Source organism: Hyla sarda, chromosome 2, assembly GCF_029499605.1.
Source record: "Hyla sarda isolate aHylSar1 chromosome 2, aHylSar1.hap1, whole genome shotgun sequence".
Taxonomy (NCBI): domain Eukaryota; kingdom Metazoa; phylum Chordata; class Amphibia; order Anura; family Hylidae; genus Hyla; species Hyla sarda.
The window spans coordinates 3,612,643-3,630,550 of record NC_079190.1 but is presented as its reverse complement, the minus strand read 5'-3'; the positions used below and the strand labels follow the sequence as shown (position 1 = coordinate 3,630,550).

The following is a 17,908-nucleotide window of genomic DNA, read 5'->3' as shown; positions in this document are numbered from 1 at the left end:
ACCCTAGAGAGCGGGGCCGCGCGCACCGGGAGGCAGAGGTGGACGACGCAGGGAGCCAGGTAAGTGGAATAGGGACGCGGCACTTGAACGGGGACCAGCCGTCACGGCAACCGCGTCCCCGACACAAGGGAACCAGGGCTCCCGGTCAGTGTGACTGACCGAGGGACGCCGGGATCCCGAGGCAGTAGGCCGAGGGAGTGGGCGCTCCGGTCCGGGGAAGGGGACCGGAGCGCACGCTGTGACAACAACAGTGCTGCAGCACACAGTCGCTGTGTAATAAACACAAAATTGCACTCTCTCACAGACTTTTAGGAATGAACTTATGTATTAAACTGTCTACAGACTAGTTTAACAAGCAGACCATTTGTTGTGGTATTAAGAGGGCACAAAGGGCTACAGTACGCTTAAAAAATTTATTTTAGTAAAACACCAGCCAGTGATTTCTTTTCCCTGGACTTTCACAGTATGTAGGCCCACGACTAGAGATGAGCGAACTTACAGTAAATTTGATTTGTCACGAACTTCTCGGCTCGGCAGTTGATGATTTTTCCTGCGTAAATTAGTTCAGCCTTCAGGTGCTCCGGTGGGCTGGAAAAAGTGGATACATTCCTAGGAAAGAGTCTCCTAGGACTGTGTCCACCTTTTCCAGCCCACCGGAGCACCGGAAAGCTGAACTAATTTATGCAGGAAAAGTCATCAACTGCCGAGGCGAGAAGTTCGTGACGAATCTAATTTACTGTATGTTCGCTCATCTCTACCCACGACAAATTAACAGGTAAAAATTTGTACACTACTTAGAGATGTAGGCATGTGGTATGCACTTATGAGGGCAGAAAAATGCGCTAAAGAACGCTTAAAAATATGTATTATTGTAAAACACCAGCCGCTAATTACTTTTGCCTGGACTTTCACAGTATCTAGGCCCTTGACAGATTAACAGGTACAAAATAGTACACTACTTAGATGTAGGTATGCACTTAAGAGGGCAAAAAAATGCGCTAATGTACTTTTAAAGAAACTTATTCTTGCACAACACTAGCAATACACAACAGTGCTGAAGCACTAAAAAGCTGTGTACCAGACCCAACATTGTGCTCTCTCACAGACTATTAGGAATGGACTGCTGGGTATGTATTATACCATCTACAGACTAGTATAACAGGCAGACCATTTGTTGTGTGATAAAGAGGGCAGAAAAATGCGCTACAGTACACTTAAAAAACATATTTTCGTAAAACACCAGCAGGTGATTACTTTTGCCTGGACTTTCACAGAATGTAGACCCTTAACAGATTAACAGGTACAAAATAGTACACTTCTTAGATGTACCTACATCACCTATGTAATATGCACATATGAGGGCAAAAATATGCGCTACAGTACGCTTAAAAATACGTATTTATGTAAAACACCAGCCGGTGATTACTTTTCCCTGGCCTTTCACTGTATGTAGGCCCTTGACAGTTTAACAGGTACAAAATAGTACACTACTTAGATGTAGGTATATGGTATGCATGTATGAGGGAAGAAAATGCATTAAAGTACGCTTAAAAAACATATTTTCGTAAAACACCAGCCGGTGATTACTTTTGCCTGGACTTTCACAGTATGTAGGCCCTTAACAAATTAACAGGTACAAAATAGTTCACTACTTGTAGGTATGTGGTATGCACTTATGAGGGCAGAAAATGTGCTAAAGTACGCTTAAAAATACGTATTTATGTAAAACACCAGGCGGTGATTACTTTCCCTGGCCTTTCACTGTATGTAGGCCCTTGACAGTTTAACAGGTACAAAATAGTACACTACTTAGATGTAGATATATGGTATGCACGTATGAGGGAAGAATGGACTGCTGGTTATTATACCATCAGACCGTAAGACAAACTTATGGCACGGTGTGTGGACGTGTTCGTCAACGGTGCAGTGCTGGACAGCGGTCCCGGCTCACATACGGACCCATTGGGGCGTAGATATTCCACTTTCTCCTCAGGCTGTTTTGTTCCACCAGCTTAGGCCTCCTGAAACTGACTCGGGAGGTTCAAGGCCACCCAAGGTGCCCATGATGATTCATATAGTTTTGCATGTAGCCCTCCACTGCCTATTTCATTCTTGGTTGTCCACAACCAATAGGGCTCAGTTATGGCAACATGCCACCCATGGTAACTATTACAGTTCTGTGATTTTTTAGGCTTATTCACACCAAAATAAAGCAGCATAAAGTATGCCTGCCAGTGTACACAGAGGTATTGGAAGACACAGTGGCTTTTTCTAAGCATGCCAAAAATGATCTCTTTTTTGGGAGTAGCAACAGGTTTTGAGTCAGGCAAGTGAAGAAGACTGCATGGATTTTTCCAAGTGTTCCAACTATCCTTTTTATTGAGAGTAGCAACAGAATTGGTGTTTTTAAAATTAGTAAAGAAGAAATAATTTTTTCAGCATTTCATACAAAAGTCACCCTGTTTTTTGGGATAATGGGTTTTGCACGTGTAGGCCTAGCTGGAAGAAGGGTGATGGTGGATTGGTGTTGCTAGTATTAGTCAGCCAGTATACATCAGGAGGTGGCTGCATAAGGCAGGATTTTAAAGAATTTAGAATTTTGCCCCAGCCAGGCGGACCAGGCCTGGCAGAAGGTTGCACCAGCAAGGCTGATGGTGGCATGGTGGTTGACTAGAGTTACTAGTAGTAGACTGCGTACAGCAGGATTTTGAAAATTAGATTTTTTAATTTTGCCTCAGCCAGGCTGACCAGGCCTGGCAGAGGTTGCACCAACAAGGCTGATGCTGACATGGTGGTTGACTAGAGTTATTAGTAGTAGGCTGTGTACAGCAGGATTTTGGAGAAGGTTTGGTTTCTGAATTTTAACCCTGTAAGGCAGCCCAGGCCTGGCTGGAGGTTGCACCAGCAAGGCTGATGCTGGCATGGTGGTTTGCTTAAAGAAGTTGTAGTAGCTTGTGTACAGCAGGAGGATAAGAAACCTGTTTTATTGATGAACTTAGCCAGCCAGGCGGCCCAGGCCTGGCTGGCTGAAGGTTGCACTAGCAACTGGCATAGCATAGTGGTTTACTAAAGGAAGATGTAGTAGCCTACAGCAGGATTTCTAAGAAGATTGGATTTTTGAATTTTAACCCTACAAGGCAGCCCAGGCCTGGCTGGAGGTTGCACCAGCAAGGCTGATGCTTGCATAGTGGTTTACTGGAGGAGAAGTATCTTGCATACAGCAGGAGATTAAGAAACATGTTTTATTGGTGAATTTAGTAAGCTAGGCAGCCCAGGCCTGGTTGGCTGGAGGCTGCACTAGCAACCATGATGGCATAGTATTTTACTGAAGAAAGAGTAGTATCCTGCATACAGCAGGAGGTTAAAAAAAATTTTTTTTATTCAAATTTTGGCGACTAGGTGGCCCAATCCTGGCTGGAGGTTGCACCAGCAAGGGTGATGATGTAGTGGTTTACTAGTGTGGGTAGTAGTATTCTGCATACAGCAGGAGGTTAGGAAATTAGTTTTTTTTCTGAAGCCAGCCAAGGCCTGGTTGGAAGTTGCATCAGCAAGGGTGATGGGGGACTACAGGGACTGGTAGTAGACAGTGGACAGCAGGAGCTTAAATGATTGAGTTTTGTCAAATTTTGCACTGCATGCACTGTGCTGCACACAGACAACTGCGTGGAGTGGCCTACCTTCTGTGCCACGTGATTGTGCATAGCGGGGACTGATGGTAACTGTAGCCAACGGACGGCAGTCATTGGTGGACTAGGTATACTTCTATCCAGGCTTTGTTATGCCTCTCCATGTGATGATGTAGTAGACTCATTCCTAAATTCGGACCCTGCCTGTGCCTTACTTTCCTGCATCTGGTAACATAGTAAAGAATTTCTACACGGCAGGATACCGTAAATAGCTAGGTACATTACCACCCAACTGTGCCCCTGGGTATAAGGTCAATCTCTCTAAATCTGCGGTATGCCCCTTAACCTCCCTCCCTCCATTATCACGCTCCTACAGGCCAATTACTCTTTTGAATGGTCTCTCTCTGCTATCAAATACTTGGGTGTTTCCCTTTCCAGTAGCTATTCCTCTTTGTATGCCACTAATTTTTCACCTCTATTGCCCTTATGGATAAATGGAAGTCACAATACATTTCCTTTTTTGGACACATTGCAGCGGTTAAGATGACTATTCTTCCTAAACTGTTATACTTTTTTGAGACTCTACCGGTTTGGTTCCCTTTAGCTGGGTTATGATCTTTTCAGTCGGCTATTTTTCGATTTATCTGGGATGGCAAACGTCATCGTTTCCCGATGTTGGTTATGCTAGCTAGTAAATCTGCCGGGGAGCTGGGTGTCCTGGTCGTAACTAAATACTATTGGGCGGCACACTTGTGCCATCTGGTGGCATGGTCTACCTACCATGCCTACAGTAAATGGATGGAATTGGAAAAACTGTGGTTGGCTCCCATCCACCCTAACTCTCTTGTGGACGTTTCCTCTCACCTCCCCTCTACCCCCCCTTTTACAGCCAATGTCGTTCTTTCAATATGTATGGACCTACTGCTCTAGGTGCTTCCGACTTCTGTCCTCTTTCTCTCCTTTGCAATCTTTTCTCTACCACCCTGACTTCTCTCCTGGCTTAACTACTGATATGGTCTGGGAATGGGGCTCTAGAGGCCTCTTCTGTTGGGCTGATGTAGTGGACCCCTCCTCCTGCTCGTTTTTCCCCTTTTATCAGTTAGTTGCACGATGGAGTCTCCCCTCCTCTGAGATAGTTCACTATACACGACTTAGACGCTACTTGTCATCCAAACAGTGCTAGCTGTCTCCCTGCCTACGGAATTCGAAAAGTTGTGCAGAGGTGGACCTCAGACTAAGTGACTGCTCTCTAGTATCTACTCCTTCTTACTATCTTCTCCGGACAGATCCCCTCCTTCCCACCGTTACATGGGCCACTTGGAGGAAGCCCTTAACGTCACCATCTCCATTCCTCAGTGGCGGGTGACCTGGAAACAGGCCGCTAAGGCGTTTATTTGCACGGCATATAAAGAGACCTAATACAAAATGCTCATGGGGTGGTATCATACGCCTGTCTTGCTTAATAGATTGAATCCAGATATCCCTCCTCAATGCTGGAGATGTGGGGTTGGGTGATGTTTTCCATATATTTTGGTCGTCCCCTTATTGGATGCAAGTACAGGGTTTAATCCATACAGTTTTGGGGGTGAGGGTTCCCCTGGACCCTATGGTCTTCCTTTTACACGTATCAACTAGGGCTTTGGCCAAGAACCCATTTAAGCTCTTTTTACACATTGTTCATGTGGCCAAAACCCTAATTGCCAAGCACTGGAAACAGTCATTGCCCCCGTCAACGGACCAGCTGGTGGCTAGGGTGCGTTAGATTCCTTCTCCTGAATCCCTTACTGCCTCCTTGAATAACACAATCCCCAAGTTTCTCTCTGCATGGGACCCCTGGGACAGATTCACTGATAGACAACCCCCTTGACTTTCCTTTTTTTTCCCCCTACAGTTGACCTGGCCCCCTCTTTTTTCTTCTCTCTGTTTCCTTCCTTCCCCTCTTTTGGACTGTTATCCCTCCTTTTTTCTTTATTTTTTGTGGTTGTTTTGTCTTTTCTTTTATGTGTTTCATTTTCCTATATGTGTCCTTAACCCTTTCCCCCCCTCCCCCTCCCCCTCTTTTTCCCTTTCTCTGTGGCCACCTTTCTAGAGGCACTCTGGATTGATATTGATCTCTATGTTTCTCCATTTTTTTTTCTTTTTTGCTAACTTTAAGTCAGTAGGACCTTGATCCATTATGCCTTTTGTTACAAAAGCTGATTCTTGATCATGTTTGCTGCGAGGGATACTTCTCCCTTCTCTGCTGTTTGTTGTTATTAAAAACAAATCCATGTGTTCACTGCTTTTCGCGCGAGACGGTAACAACTCTAGTCAGAATTTAGACCCATCCGACCCATGGAGTGGTACCCTAAAGGCAGTGAAAAACTTCCACAAAGTACAAAAATGACCACACATCAGCAAAGACCCCAGAAAAACTGCCAAAACACAGAAAAAAGTTATCTCATTTGTTGTGGTATTTTTTCAGTTTTTTGTTGATGGAAAAAAAGCAAGTGGAAACCTAGCCTAAGTCCAGTGAATGGATGAAAGTGTTGATTGGCCAATGGCTGTTCATGGAGAGACTGTAGTTTACTTATGTCTGTCTGAAGGCTTTCCTGTCTTGCTGTTTTTTGTGGCAGGAACTTTTTGATATAAATTTTTTTCTCACTTTATTTTCATGATCTTTTTTCTATCGGTGAATGATAAGAGTGGATACAGGGGCTGATGCCCAGTGTCCTAATGTCAACTTGTGACCATGATATTGTCGTAAACTATATAAATCCAAAATCCTGTGTTGATAAATAACATTTTGATGGAATTTATCAAGACCAGCATCTCACACACTGGTCTAAATGAATCCCCTGCCAGTGCACAGGCTCGCTGGATTTATGTAGGTACATGTATCTATAGAAATCTCTTCACACCTGAGGGTGCCTGTGCGCCCTCCCTAAAATCACCGCCAACTTAAAGCTCATAGCTGGCGGAAATTTCCATTACAGTTTATGCTTTTTAGCAAGCATAGACTTTAGTAAATTCAGGAGTGCTGGATCAGTCTGGTGGGCTGTGGACCCCTCTAACCATAAGTGACCGTTCCCTGCCTAAATATCACATGACCGGTCCACCTGTTCATATGGTTATAAGGAGCCATAGAAAATGTTGCTAATTATTTATAGATCTGTCATATGTTTTTGACAATTTAGACCAGACTGACAAACTGAGAACAGTCACCCAAGGGTAAAGAAAGGCCGGGTAAGAAATGGCAGATATATGCTTTATAATATGGAGGAGATGCTGGTGTCTTGTTCATATCTACTAATAGAGACCTGTCTCCAGCAGAATTGTTACATATGTGCTGCCGTATCTCATTGGGAGATTTACTGAGCTAAATGACCCAGAATTCCATCTGTGTTTGCAGAAATAAAGCGCAGTACAATATATTCTAGTTTGTTTCAGCTTCTTATCTTGACCTTTATTTTCCTGTTCTCTACAGATGTCCAGAATTGTCATAAGAAACATTTATATGAAAAAACGGAGAAACTTCTAGAGAACAAACCTCCAAGATGTAACCAGGAAGAGGAAAGTTTTCCATTGTCTACACGTTATGTGAACCTCATCATTGTCTCCACTGATCAGTTTAGGGAACGCTCTGAGAATGAGCTGATAGAGACCGGGGTAAGACATGAGGAATATATAAAGGAGACCCAAAATAAATTACAGCGCATTTCCCCCAACAAGATGTTCCGCTGGTGCCCCCGATCCAGACTTGTGCCACATATGGTGATGGTGAGCGGAGTGCCCGGTGTAGGGAAGACCACGCTGATGCAGAAGTTTGTCTATGACTGGGTGAGGGGCGTTCTCTATCAAAGATTCTCTTTTGTCTTTTTCTTCAAATTCCGAGAGCTGAACAGACTGGATGAGGTTAGTCTGGAGACAATGATCCTCCAACAATACCCACATCTGGGGCAGCAGCTTGGAAACATCTTACAAGATCCAGAGAAACTTCTCTTCATATTTGATGGATTAGATGAAAGCAATCATACAATGGATTTCACATCCCATCACTTGTGCTCTAATCCTAGACAGCCCCAACATTGTGGTCAGATTGTGGTTAGTTTGATGAGAAAGTCTCTTCTGAATGGTTGTTCTGTCCTTATGACCAGTCGCCCAACCAGACTGGCATCAATTGATTGTACCGTTTTCCAGCGAATAGTAGAAATCACCGGGTTTTTTCCAGAAGAACGACAGACGTACTTTGAACATTTCTTCTCGGACCCTGAACTGGCAGAAAAGGCTTTTACTTATGTGAAGCAGAATGACACATTGTACACGTTCTGTTACCTCCCGTCCTACTGCTGGATTATCTGTACAGTATTATCCAGGAGCTTCCAGACAAGTAGTGATCAGCCGGCGTCATTATTACCCAAAACAGTGACGCAGCTCTTTGCCATATTTGTCGCCAACATTCTGTCCAATCACAGCCTGGACAAAAGTGACGCTCAGAAGATCCTGCAGTCCATCGGATGGATGGCACAATATGGAGTCATGAATCACAGGATTATTTTTGATGATCGAGATCTGGGTTCTTTCCATGTGGACAATAAGTCAAAGCTCTTATCAAGTTTTGTGATAGAATCCGAGGAACCTGTGACCTATTCCTTCTTACATCTCACTGTTCAGGAATTCTTCTCTGCCTTGGTGCATTATGTGGATTATTCTCCTGAGAAGTTACAGGAATCACTAAATAAAGCCAAATCCTATCCTGATGGACGTGGTGAAATGTTCCTCCGTTTCCTGTGTGGTCTATCAGACGGCTCCACCAGGTCAATACTAACCGGATACCTGGACAAACAAATAGTTCAGGCCTCCATAGATGTCATCACTTGGCTGAAGAACTTTAGTTCAGAAAAACAAAAGGAATGCAGAGACCATGAGGAACATCTTCTCAATACATTCTTCTATCTGTTTGAATCCCGGAATAAGCCTCTAGTGCAGGAATCATTACAATCATACAGAAGACTTAACCTTTCTCATGTTCACATGTCCGCTTTAAACTGCACAGTGTTATCATTTATCATAGAAACCTGCACAAATATAGAAGCACTCTCTCTAAATGAATGTTCCTTAAGCCCTGAAGGATTAGAGAAACTGGAACCAGCTTTACATAACCTGCAGGACCTAAGGTAATTACTAATTCTATTTTATATTTATGTGGTATTATTATTCTGGAAAAAAAAAAGTTTGGCTCAGCCGTCTCGACCAAACCTCAACAAAATGTTTTCTTCAGACAAATTTTGTTCTATCAGTAGCAGATCACTGCTTGATATTACTTGGAATAAATTCCCCAGGCAGGACACAGTATGCAAAACCCTGGGATCCTTCCCCAGACACACAAGCACACTACACAGCAAGTCAACACAACCGTCAGAGTTAGCTTTTTGACAATTGCCGACTTCTACTGTGTTTCCCAGTCAAAAGCAGAAAGTTTTCGGCTCTGCACCAGAAACTTTCTGCTTCTGGCCAGCAGTAAGCACAGATGCTGGAGAGGAGAGGACAGTATGGTAGCGGTTTTAGTGATAATATTAGGCTGGCAGCAGCCAGAATAAATGGCCCTAGCCACTGTGGTAATGCTAGGCTGCTACTGTTTGGCTTTGCACCTGGCTCATTATGGAAAATAGGGTGGACCTCTAGGTATTTTGTTTAAGAAAAATACATATGTCAGGACCCTTCTGCTGACTCTATTATACAAGCTTCAGGTGTTAAATCCTCCCCCAGAGAACCATTACAGTTGCTGGCTAGAATTTTCCCCTTATCCTTTTCTGTTGTCTAATGCTGCTGCTCTGAGTTATGGGACCTGCGTTAACATATCAAGCAATCCCATAAGGGAAGATATGGAAAACTATGTGGCCTGCTTGGAGAACTTATACAAAGCGGAACTTGCTTCTTTGAAATCTGAGGTGCAACACTTGTATGCCAAGGTCCACTTTGTCTACCAGGGTGGACTCTTATGTTGTCCTCACCAACTGCAGTACCTGGCGGTAGTGTTGCTCGCGAATATTCGCAATGCGAATTTTATTCGCGAATATCGCATATTCTCGAATTCACGAATATTCGCAAATATAGCACTATATATTCGTAATTACGAATATTCGTTTTTTTATTTTTTTATTTTTTCCCAGTACACATCACAGTGATCATCCCTCTCTGCTTCCAGCTTGTGTGGTGTAAAGAAGACTCTAATACTACTGTGTGAGACTGGTGCGCGAATTTGCGCATATGCGAAAATTTGCATATGCTAATTTTCGCATTTGCGAATTTCCGCTTATGTAAATTTTTGTATATGCTAATTTTCGCATAAGCTAATTTTCGCAAATGCGAAAATAAAACGTGAATATTACGAATATGCTAATTTAGCGAATATATGACGAATATTCGTCCTTATATTCGCGAAATATCGCGAATTCGAATATGGCCTATGCCGCTCATCACTGCCTGGCGGATGGATCACACTGAAAACCAAGGTAGACACAACAATAGTAGAGTTTGTGGCCTAACTATACAAAGTAAGAGGTATCCAGCTCCCTAATAAAAATATTAAAATCTACATCTTTACTTCATCCAGTTAAAACATATTCCAAACAGTGCCCTTTTTTTGCTACCCCCCCCCCCCCTAATGCCCTGCTTAAGAATTTCACTGAGAGTTTTGTTCTTAAAGGGGTACTCCACTAGAAAACCTTTTTTTTAAATCAACTGGTGCCAGAAAGTTAAGCAGATTTGTAATTTACTTTGATCTAAAAATCTTAATCCTTCCAGTACTTATCAGCTGCTGTATGCTTCATAGGAAGTTATTTTCTGTCTGACCACAGTGCTCTCTACTGATACCTCTGTCCATTTTAGGAACTGTCCAGAGCAGTAGAGGTTTCCTTTGGGATTTGCTCCTACTCTGGGCAGTTCCTCAAATGGTCCGAAGTGTCAGCAGAGAGCACTGTGGTCAGACAGAAAGGAAATTCATAAAGAAAAGAACTTCCTGTGAAGCATACAGCAGCTGATAAATACTGGAAGGATTAAAACATTTTAATAGAAGCAATTTACAAATGTGTTTAACTTTCTGGCACCAGTTGATTAAAAACAAAGTTTTCAGCAGAGTACCCCTTTAAATAAAACAGGTAAGTGTTTACGTATTATCTTTTCTATTTAGGTGAACTCCGTACTACACAAAAATACTAGTTGTTTATTTTTATTTTTGTTTTTAATATTTGTGTTACTTTTCTTGTGTGAACTAGGGCAGAACAGGAGGTCATTGCGATTTTTAGATTCAACTATATTTTGTGCTCTGGTTAGAATTGTTTTAGAATAACCTCTATGTTTTAGCCTTCTACACTGCTTAAAAAAATAAAGGTAACACTGCGATAACACATCCTAGATGTGAATGAATGAACTAAACATATGAAATACTTTCCTCTTTACATAGCTGAATGCGCTGACAACAAAATCACACAAAAATTATCAATGGAAATGAAATGTATGAACCCCTGGAGGTCTGGATATGGAATCACTCAAAATCACAGTGGAAAACCCCACTACAGGCCGATCCAACTTTATGTAATGTCCTTAATACAAGTCCCAATGAGGCTCAGTAGTGTGTGTGGCCTCCACGTGCCCGTATGACCTCCCTACAATGCCTGGGCATGATCCTGATGAGGTGGAGGATGGTCTCCTGAGGGATGTCCTCCCAGACCTGGACTAAAGCATCCGCCAACTCCTGGACAGTCTGTGGTGGATGTAGCGAGACGTCCCAGATGTGCTCAATCTGATTCAGGGGAACGGGCGGCCCGTCCATAGCATCAATGCCTTCCTCTTGTAGGAACTGCTGACACACTCCAGCCACATGAGGTCTAGCATTGTCTTGTATTAGGAGGAACCCAGCGTCAACCGCACCAGCATATGGTCTCACAAGGGGTCTGAGGATCTCATCTCGGTACCTAATGGCTGTCAGGCTACCTCTGGCAAGCACATGGAGGGCTGTACGGCCCCCCAAAGAAATGCCACCCCTCATCATTACTGACCCACAGGCAAACCGGTCATGCTGGAGGATGTTGCAGGCATCAGAACATTCTTCACGGCGTCTCCAGACTCTGTCACATCTGTCACATGTGCTCAGTGTGAACCTGCTTTCATCTGTGAAGAGCACAGGGCGCAAGTGGCAAATTTGTCGATCTTGGTGTTCTCTGGCAAATGCCAAACGTCCTGCACGGTGTTGGGCTGTAAGCACAACCCCCACCTGTGGACGTCGGGCCCTCATACTACCCTCATGGAGTCTGTTTCTAACCGCTTGAGTGGACACATGCACATTTGTGGCCTGCTGGAGGTCATTTTGCAGTGCTCTGGCAGTGCTCCTACTGCTCCTCCTTGCTCAAAGGCAGAGTTAGCGGTTCTGCTGCTGGTTTGTTGCCCTCCTTCAGCCTCCTCCACGTCTCCTGATGTACTGGCCTGTCTCCTGGTAGCGCCTCCATGCTCTGGACACTACACTGACAGACACAGCAAACCTTCTTGTCACAGCTCGCATTGATGTGCCATCTTGGATGAGCTGAACTACCTGAGCCACTTGTGTGGGTTGTAGACTCCATCTCATGCTACCACTAGAGTGAAAGCACCGCCAGCATTCAAAAGTGACCAAAACATCAGCCAGGAAGCATAGAAACTGAGAAGTGGTCTGTGGTTATCTCCTGCAGAACCACTCCTTTATTGGGGTGTCTTGCTAATTGCCTATAATTTCCACCTGTTGTCTGTTCCATGTGAAATTGATTGTCAATCAGTGTTCAGTGGGATTTCACACCAAGGTCATTGACTTGGAGTTACATAACATGATCATTTTTATCGGGTCCTCTGCGACACTTTGTGCAACACATTTTACTGGTAAAAACCGACGGTTTTCTAATTACTCAGAGTATTTTTTAACCCGATTAAAGGGGTGTGGTTTGCATAATTAGGGGCGTATTCCCGACATTTTCCTGAAAACTCGACAGTTGTATTTTAAAACCCTCCAGAAAAATTGTGAAATACTGAACTTTAAAACCTGACTGCCTTGAGGTGTGGGGAATCTATTAAAAAGTGTGTTTTTTTTTAAATATTTTTTAAAATCCTGTTACTTTGTCCCCTTAGTTGCTTTTTATATAAATTTTTTTTTGGGGGGGGGTGGGAATTTCTCCTTTTTTTTCCCTGAATGTTGGCTTCCATTTCCTTTATTTATTTATTTACTTTTTGTTTGTTAACCCAACAACCATGAATGTAAAGTTACGTCCTGGTGCAGAGTTACTTTGCTTTATTTATTTGCTTTACACTTTATTTTTCCTGTGCGACACTTTTTTTTCCCTGGGCGACAGAATTTAATATCATGCGATGTGTGAAACATTGATAAATACATGTGAGGAAAAATATTCGGGGGGGAAAAAAAACACCCTGAAAATAACCCGACATTCTTAGTAAATTAGGGCCATTTTGTTGTTTAAGTGTTCCCTTTATTTTTTTGAGCAGTGTAGTCATGTCTGAATGGGTGTTAACATAAGCTTGTTTATCAGATGAGGCTCTCTTAGCTCTGATCTATTCTCCTACTGGGAGATTGCGAATGACGTGTCGAGGTGGCAGCTTGACGCATGCAAAATACTGTTGCCAGTGGGGTGTAAATGTTCACTGCACCCCTTATTATATTCCTTGAGTGGTGTAGTTTCCAAAATGGAGTCACATGTAGGGTGTTTCTGCTGTTTTGGCACCATGGGGGCTTTGTAAATGCGACATGGTTCCCAAAAACTATTCCAGCGAAATTCTCTCTCCAAGAGCCAAATGTTGCTCCTTCCCTTTTGAGCCCTAATGTACAACTGCACAGCACTTAACATCCACGTACTGGATATTTCCATACTCAGGAGAAATGGGTTACAAATTTTGTGGGGCTTTTTCTCCTTTTGCCTCTTGTAAAATGGAACTTTAAGGCTACTAGAACATGTTAGTGTTAAAAAAAAAATGGATATTTTGACTTTTCTCCTCCACTTTGCTGCTATTTCTGTGAAACACCTAAAGGGTCAGGGCAGCTGCATTTTATGTTAGAGGTTACAGTGGGGATCAAAAGTTTGGGCACCCAAGGTAAAAATTTTCATTAATGTGCATAAAGAATCTCCAAAAGGCATCAAATTACAGATTAGACATTCTTATAATATGTCAACAAAAGTTAGATTTTATTTCCATCATTTACACTTTCAATGGCGTCGGACTAAAAATAAAAAAGTTACGGTTGTTGGAAAATAAATGGCAGAAAAATAATTTTGCTCAGAAAAAGGAATAAGAACAAAGAAAGAGATATAAAATGGGTATCACCATAATCGTACTGACCCACAGAATAAATATAACATCACTTTTACCACACAGTGTACACCATGAAGAAAAAAAAAATTCCAGAAATGTTCCAGTTTTTCACAACATTTTGGAGTTTTTCACAAAAAATGCTGCATGTGTCAACAGAAACCCACCACTTATATAAAGTACAATATGTCATGAAAAAACAATCTTAGAATCGCTCCGCTCAGAAAAAGCGTTCTAAAGTTATTACCATTTAAAGAGACACATGTCAAATTTAAAAAAATAGAGCCTGGTCATTAAGGTAAAAATGGGTCCATCATTATGGGGTTAAATGTTCGAACTATCAAAATATAATGTTATTGATCCCGTACGGTGAATGGCGTAAACGTTAAAAAAAAGTCCAAAATTGCTGCTTTTTTGTCACATAATATTCAAAAATTAGTTAACAGGTTAATATATGCGAATGGGGTATCAATAAAAAGTACAGATCACGGCGCAAAAAATTAGCCCTCATACCGCCCCTTATACGAAAAAATGAAAAAGTTATAGGTCATCAAAATAGAGGGATTTTAAAAGCACTAATTTTGTTAAGTTTGAGATTTTTTTAAAGCGGTAAAATAATAGAAAAGTATGTAATCATGGGTATAATTTTATTTCTATTAACCTACAGAAAAAAAATAAAACATGGCATTTTTTTCTGTAAATTGTATGGCGGGAAAACGAAACATTTTATGGTAATGTTAGTGATGTCATTACAAAGGACAACTGGTTGCAAAAAAAAGCCCTCATACTAGTCTGTGGATGAAAGTATAAAAGAGTTATGATTTTTAGAAGGCGAGGATTTAAAAACAAAAATGCAAAAATAAAATTGGTTGCATCCATAAGGCCAAAATGGGCTGAGTCCTTAAGGGGTTAAAATGCCTGTACCATGCACACTGTTATATACAAAATTATGAAACTTGGCTCAATGGTAACGTGCTATATTTTGCTCAGTATTTATCTTACATAAAGTTACACTGAACTGTTTATTTGTCCATATTATATCATGTTATGTAATAGCCACATAGTGTGCTGACAAATGGTAAGGAAGAGGTTAACATCTTCAGTGTTTCTCAGATCTTATCAGGAGCTGTCAGTTGTTTTATGACTTCACTTCTCTAGACTTCCACAGCAAGATAGTTGTAGACTTCCACAGTAAGACAAACATTTATATAGTACAGTGGCTCCCAATCTTTTTCCGCTCAGGTAACCCCTCGGGGTACCCCTACTGATTTTGACGAGCAACAAAAGAAAAAAAAGGGGGGGGGGGGGGTTTACAGCCGCAATGCCCAACGCCAATTTATCTGTTGGCTATGTAGATTACACTGCTCACAGGTGACCTCTTCTAAAATCAGCATCGTTCCCTTCTCTTCTCCGTGTCAGCATAATGATTTCTTCCAGCCACCGTTCTTCACCGTTAAACCTGCAAAACAAATCTATTAGGCTCCTCACTTTACCAGTATCAGCCTCCAGATTCCCCTCTTACAAGTGAAGAGGAATACAGTGGCGTATAGGTGTAAAGGGGTAACAGAGGGGTGTAGAAAGGTGTACATGAGTGACAGAGGGGTGTAGAAAGGTGTACATGAGTGACAGAGGGGTGAAGAGGAGTGTACATGAGTGACAGAGGGGTGTAGAGGAGTGTACATGGGTGACAGAGGGATGTAGAGGAGTGTACATGGGTGACAGAGGGGTGTAGAGGAGTGTACATGGGTGACAGAGGGGTATAGAGGAGAGTACATGAGTGACAGAGGAGTGAAGAGGAGTGCACATGGGTGACAGAGGGGTGTAGAGGAGTGTACATGAGTGACAGAGGGGTGTAGAGGAATGTACATGGGTGACAGAGGGGTGTAGAAATGTGTACACGAATGACAGAGGGGTGTAGATGAGTGTACATGGGTGACAGAGGGGTGTACATGGGTGACAGAGGGGTGTAGAGGAGTGTACATGGGTGACAGAGGGGTGTAGAGGAGTGTACATGGGTGACAGAGGGGTGTAGAGGAGTATACATGGGTGACAGGTGTGTAGAGGGGTGTACATGGGTGACAGGTGTGTAGAGGAGAGTACATGGGTGACAAAGGGGTGTAGAGGAGTGTACATTGATGACAGAGGGGTGTAGAGGAGTGTACATGGTTGACAGAGGGGTGTAGAGGAGTATACATGGGTGACAGGTGTGTAGAGGGGTGTACATGGGTGACAGATGGGTGTACATGGGTGACAGAGGGGTGTAGAGGAGTGTACATGGTTGACAGAGGGGTGTAGAGGAGTATACATGGGTGACAGAGGGGTGTAGAGGAGTGTACATGGGTGACAGGTGTGTAGAGGAGAGTACATGGGTGACAAAGGGGTGTAGAGGAGTGTACATGGGTGACAGGTGTGTAGAGGAGTGTACATGGGTGACAGAGGGGTGTAGAGGAGTTTACATGGGTGACAGAGGGGTGTAGAGGAGTGTACATGGGTGACAGGTGTGTAGAGAAGTGTACATGGAGGACAGAGGGGTGTAGAAGAGTGTAAATGGGTGACAGAGGGGTGTAGAGGAGTGTACATGGCTGACAGAGGGGTGTAGAGGAGTGTACATGGCTGACAGAGGGGTGTAGAGGAGTGTAAATGGGTGACAGAGGGGTGTAGAGGAGTGTACATGGGTGACAGGTGTGTAGAGGAGTGTACATGGAGGACAGAGGGGTGTAGAAGAGTGTACATGGGTGACAAAGGGGTGTAGAGGAGTTTACATGGGTGACAGAGTGGTGTAGAGGAGTGTACATGGGTGACAGAGGGGTGTAGAGGAGCGTACATGGGTGACAGAGGGGTGTAGAGGAGTGTACATGGGTGACAGAGGGGTATAGAGGAGTGTACATGGGTGACAGAGGGGTGTAGAGGAGTGTACATGGGTGACCGAGGGGTGTAGAGGAGTGTACATGGGTGATAGAGGGGTGTAGAGGAGTGTACATGGGTGACAGAGGGGTGTAGAGGAGTGTACATGGGTGACATAGGGTGTAGAAGAGTGTACATGGGTGACAGAGGGGTGTAGAGGAGTGTATATGGGTGACAGAGGGATGTAGGAGTCTACATGGGTGACAGAGGGGTGTAGAGGAGTGTACATGGGTGACAGGTGTGTAGAGAAGTGTACATGGAGGACAGAGGGGTGTAGAAGAGTGTAAATGGGTGACAGAGGGGTGTAGAGGAGTGTACATGGCTGACAGAGGGGTGTAGAGGAGTGTACATGGCTGACAGAGGGGTGTAGAGGAGTGTAAATGGGTGACAGAGGGGTGTAGAGGAGTGTACATGGGTGACAGGTGTGTAGAGGAGTGTACATGGAGGACAGAGGGGTGTAGAAGAGTGTACATGGGTGACAAAGGGGTGTAGAGGAGTTTACATGGGTGACAGAGTGGTGTAGAGGAGTGTACATGGGTGACAGAGGGGTGTAGAGGAGCGTACATGGGTGACAGAGGGGTGTAGAGGAGTGTACATGGGTGACAGAGGGGTATAGAGGAGTGTACATGGGTGACAGAGGGGTGTAGAGGAGTGTACATGGGTGACCGAGGGGTGTAGAGGAGTGTACATGGGTGATAGAGGGGTGTAGAGGAGTGTACATGGGTGACAGAGGGGTGTAGAGGAGTGTACATGGGTGACATAGGGTGTAGAAGAGTGTACATGGGTGACAGAGGGGTGTAGAGGAGTGTATATGGGTGACAGAGGGATGTAGGAGTCTACATGGGTGACAGAGGGATGTGGAGGAGTGTACATGGGTGACAGAGGGATGTAGGAGTCTACATGGGTGACAGAGGGATGTGGAGGAGTGTACATGTGTCACAGGTGTGTAGAGGAGTGTACATGGGTGACAGATGGGTGTAGAGGAGTGTACATGGGTGACAGAGTGGTGTAGAGGAGTGTACATGGGTGATAGAGGGGTGTAGAGGAGTGCA

At 43.6% G+C, this 17,908-nt stretch overlaps 1 protein-coding gene across 4 annotated transcripts in view; it reads left to right on the top strand.

Annotated features, from left to right (window-relative positions):
• The window catches only part of LOC130358175 (NACHT, LRR and PYD domains-containing protein 3-like), a 215,317-nt gene that overhangs the window by 143,893 nt on the left and 53,516 nt on the right, over nucleotides 1–17,908 (top strand). For all 4 annotated transcript variants that reach the window (XM_056561041.1, XM_056561042.1, XM_056561044.1 and 1 more), the window contains one exon: nucleotides 7,093–8,782. In XM_056561041.1, the coding sequence (XP_056417016.1) occupies nucleotides 7,093–8,782 (1,690 nt within the window). The remainder of the gene's footprint in view (nucleotides 1–7,092; nucleotides 8,783–17,908) is intronic.